General features: G+C 41.7%; 1 protein-coding gene across 1 annotated transcript in view; it reads right to left on the bottom strand.

Moving 5' to 3' along the window:
• Positions 1-1,167: 1,167 nt before the first annotated feature.
• The window catches only part of synprb (synaptoporin b), a 6,214-nt gene continuing 3,362 nt past the window's right edge, over positions 1,168-4,019 (bottom strand). The window contains exons 3-5 of the mRNA XM_019895790.1: positions 3,418-3,616; positions 3,137-3,328; positions 1,168-1,827 (exon numbers count right to left, since the gene is read on the bottom strand). Of these exons, the coding sequence (XP_019751349.1) occupies positions 1,513-1,827; positions 3,137-3,328; positions 3,418-3,616 (706 nt within the window). The 3' untranslated portion in view covers positions 1,168-1,512. The remainder of the gene's footprint in view (positions 1,828-3,136; positions 3,329-3,417; positions 3,617-4,019) is intronic.

The following is a 4,019-nucleotide window of genomic DNA, read 5'->3' as shown; positions in this document are numbered from 1 at the left end:
CAAGAACTTCTAATTCATTTAGCATTCTCTCTTTTGCTTTCTGCTTTCTGGCTTTGAATCACCGCTGACATGTTTTGTTTCTTTTTTCCATGGACGCAAGGATATCTATATAGGAGAAAATATGGCCTTTTAAAAATTGGGCTTCTAATAGTCAAGACGGGTTTGTGCAATAATTTAGTAAGACTACATTTCTTGCCCAATTTCTTTTCATAGCTGTCTGATTTAGTGTTTGTGAGCGCATCTCCTTTGCCGGGTTAACTCGCGCACCTCAAGATGCTGATTCGACAGCATGATTATTGCACAGGAGTGTCTTTGGCTGCCAACAGAAATGGCCGTTCTCATTACAAAAGTGGTCGAACTGCACATTTTGAACGTGCCCTTTCAATGTGGGCAGACTGAGGCATGCCTCTGCAATAATTAGTCTGTCTCGCGAAGTGATCACGAACACATACTTAGATTTGTGAACAATAGATAAGAGAAATCGGCCTTTGCGTACATTGAAATAGCCTCGGATTTTTAAATTCAGATTTATTTTTGCTTTAAATTCAAATCCAATCAAGGCAATATCGCGACACTGAATTTTACCAAACCAATCTTTGGAAATAAAACTTTTTGCATGTGGAAAAATGCATTTTGTTTACAATCTTACAATAAAGATGAAGAAGATATCATAGAAAATAACTGCACGTTTCTAACGAGATAAATAATGAAGATGAAATTTGGTCTGACTGTACTTAGCGCCACTCAAAATCCTTTCAAGAAAATTATTTTGAATTCCATGGCAGTGATCATGAAAAATGCAACGCTCAACAAAAATACTCTGTCTTTTTGGAGTCGTTTCTTAAATCAATGAGCAAATTTTGAGGGGCAATTTTTTTGCAGTTTAATCCCAGGTACCCGAAGCAAGGGTTTTAATAAACACTAAAAAGACAACAATTTAACAAATGAACAATCCGTTTTCTTTTCTACCTCTTAAATTGCAGCAAGCTGTGTTTTCTCTTCTGGAAACATTTTCAGTGGGGGCACTTAAGTACCAATCTAAATTTTAGTCGACACTTAGTTTTTCCAAATTGGTTGTCTTGTCTTTCAGCGAAACTTAATGAATGAATTAAAAAAAAAAAAGATGAGACATACTGCAGTTACAGCAATAATGTGCTTGCACACAACACCATTTGCTCTGTTTTTTATTCTTCCATACAATTGTTATACATCTGTACGGATCAAAAGATAACACATTTCGATACCAGACATATATACTGTAATAACATATAAACTACGCACATTAGCTGACTTAGTACCACCACATACATTTTCCATTTATTCACACCTCTTTTTGTTTTGGAGCGTGTTGTTTAGATTGAAATCATAGTGGTCAGGAAAGATGACGTCAAAAGTTTTCGATGTATGAAAACAAAACAGTTTTACTGTAATACAAGTGTCAAATTAATCCATTTAACATCAAGCAAAACGACTTGTCATTGCAAATGATCACAGGGCCACTCCTTTACCGTCTTACATGACTGGCTGGCCGAGATAGGTTTGCGGGAGGCCCTGGCTCATTTGTGATTGGTTGAAGCTGCCTTGCCGGTACGCCTGCATCCCTAAATCCTCTTTTGTCTTGTTGAAGTGGTTGTGTTTGGACGGCTGAGGACCAAAATTCTCCTCTTGAATTTCAAAGCTGCTCTCGCTGTAGAGTCGCTGACGCATTTCTCGTTTTCCCGAAGTGCTCCTGGTGGGATACCTCTGCCCCATCTTGTACCAGCCTGTCTCTTTAAAGACAAACCAAATGTTTCCAGCCCAAAGGATGACGTTGATAAAACCAAAAACCTGGTGGGAGAAAATCAAAAGAATGTATCATAGTTGGGCTGATGCTGAGAATCAAACTGATATTTATGCTACGTATATTTAATACAGAGACGTGACTCAACTGAAAAATTCATGTGGAAAAAATGCATTTTGTCATAACCGTCTTAATCCTAATAGTTGTGTTTTGGAGTAATTTCCTCTTCGCGGGTCCTTCCTTACGTTTTTTGTACGGTGGCATAGCTTTATCAATCTCTTTGTCATTCAAAAGGCATAGTGCCATAAAATAATTTTGTCGTTATGATTGAACCCCAGGAGCTCAGCCTGGCAAATGCCAGTGCAAAAATGTTGTAACTCAACCCCCCCAAATAAGGAATACAAACATAATGTGTTGTTTTTTTGATACTGCTGCTGGATTGTTTGATCATTCCCTCAGGGAAATAAGATTTGCTTCCTCCATTGTAAAATTGTGGTTAAAAAAATAAGGACACATTGAGATGATGAGAGCAACATTGGAAGTTAGCGCGGTAGCCTAAATCAAACTTTCAGGCAGCCCGGTGGGCGAGTGGTTAGCACGTCACCCTGACAGGGCCGAGGTCGTGGGTTCGACCCCGGCTCCGGCCTTCCTGTGTGGAGTTTGCATGTTCTCCCCGTGCCTGTGTGGGTTTTCTCCGGGTACTCCGGTTTTCTCCCACATTCCAAAAAACATGCATGGCAGACTGATTGAACGCTCTAAATTTTCCGTGAGTATGAGCGCGGATGGTTGTTCGTCTCTGTGTGCCCTGCGATTGGCTGACAACCGGTTCAGGGTGTCCCCTGCCGACTGCCTGGAGACAGCTGGGATAGGCTCAAGCACCCCCGCGACCTTGTAAGGATCAGAGAGTTGGAAAATGGACGGATGAGTGGTTAACCATGATTTGCTGGCTGCTCTCAGTCTCCTCACCCCCTTCCTCATCTGTGTCACCTGCTCCCTGATTATTTTGCCCTCACCTGTTATCACATCCCCAATCAAGCCCTGTATATATTCCCCTTGTGTGGCTTGTCTCATTGTCAGTTTGTCAATTCTACCCAGGTCATGTTGCAATGCTTTTGTTTTGTGTCATAGTCTTTTGACCCTGTTTTTTTTTTTTTTTTTGCCTCATGCCTGTAGTACCTCTGCCTGATCATTTTGTCTTTCACATGTACCAACCTTCGCCTGGACTAAATGTTTTTGCCCTCTCCAATTTGAGTCCAACCCACCCGTACCTAGTTCTTGACATTGATAACATAACGCCGGTACATGAATGCAATACATGTATTTATAAATCACTGAAGATGATTTATTTCAACTCACCACAGATGTGTTGAGCCGAGACCAGTGAGGTTCCTGGGCGGCTGTGCATTTGTTCTCCTGAGCCGAGCAGGCAGGGATGAGCAGCAGCACCTTGGTAGGCTTGGTAGCCGTCTTGATATCTGAAAGCGCTTTGGCCCAACAACAACTACTGACGAGCCACATGAGGGAGAAGATCACTGTCACCACAAAGTCCTGCACACCAGAAGGAAGAGGACAAATGCCGCCTAAATTAATCCAACAACTCCTCGCCTCGCTACGTGAGAGACCGAAAAGTCACTGACCACAGGTGGGCCTCTGTTGTTTTTCAAGTATTTGTTCTGGTAAAAGACGTAGACAACAGTTGCCAGTAGAGAGTAAAGGAACGTGATCACACCCACGGTGACAAAAAACTGAGCAGAGGAGGAAAAGTCGCCATCCAGGAAGAGAATTTCCTCCCTCTTTGTTTCACATAGCGGAGCCCTGAAATGCACTTGTTGCAACCTGTCAAGAGAAAATATAGATTGTGATAGGATGGTTAGTTAATTTTACAGATAAGACATACTGTTCCTGTTTGTACGTTAGAGTTTGATGATTTAGTTTTATCTTTACCCTGTCACAATCCGCATGTAGTCGGGGCGCAAACTCACCCGTGACCCGAATGTGGACAAACGCTATAGAAAATTGATGGATGGCTGTTTTACCTGAATTCTGCTTTAAGCTCGGGAACATTTGAATGCTAGAAAGTCACGAAACAAAAAGTGATGTTGCTTTTCCCCTCAAGCTGAACTGTTAACAAGATGTTCGGCTCAAAGTGACAGTGACTGACAGTGAGACGTTCGCTGTCACCGTGCCAACAAAAAAAAAAAAAAAAAAAAAAAAAGACCCCACCCCCCAATTATATTGC

Source organism: Hippocampus comes, unplaced genomic scaffold, assembly GCF_001891065.2.
Source record: "Hippocampus comes isolate QL1 unplaced genomic scaffold, H_comes_QL1_v1.1 scaffold420, whole genome shotgun sequence".
Taxonomy (NCBI): Eukaryota; Metazoa; Chordata; class Actinopteri; order Syngnathiformes; family Syngnathidae; genus Hippocampus; species Hippocampus comes.
This window is presented reverse-complemented; position numbering and strand designations above follow the sequence as displayed.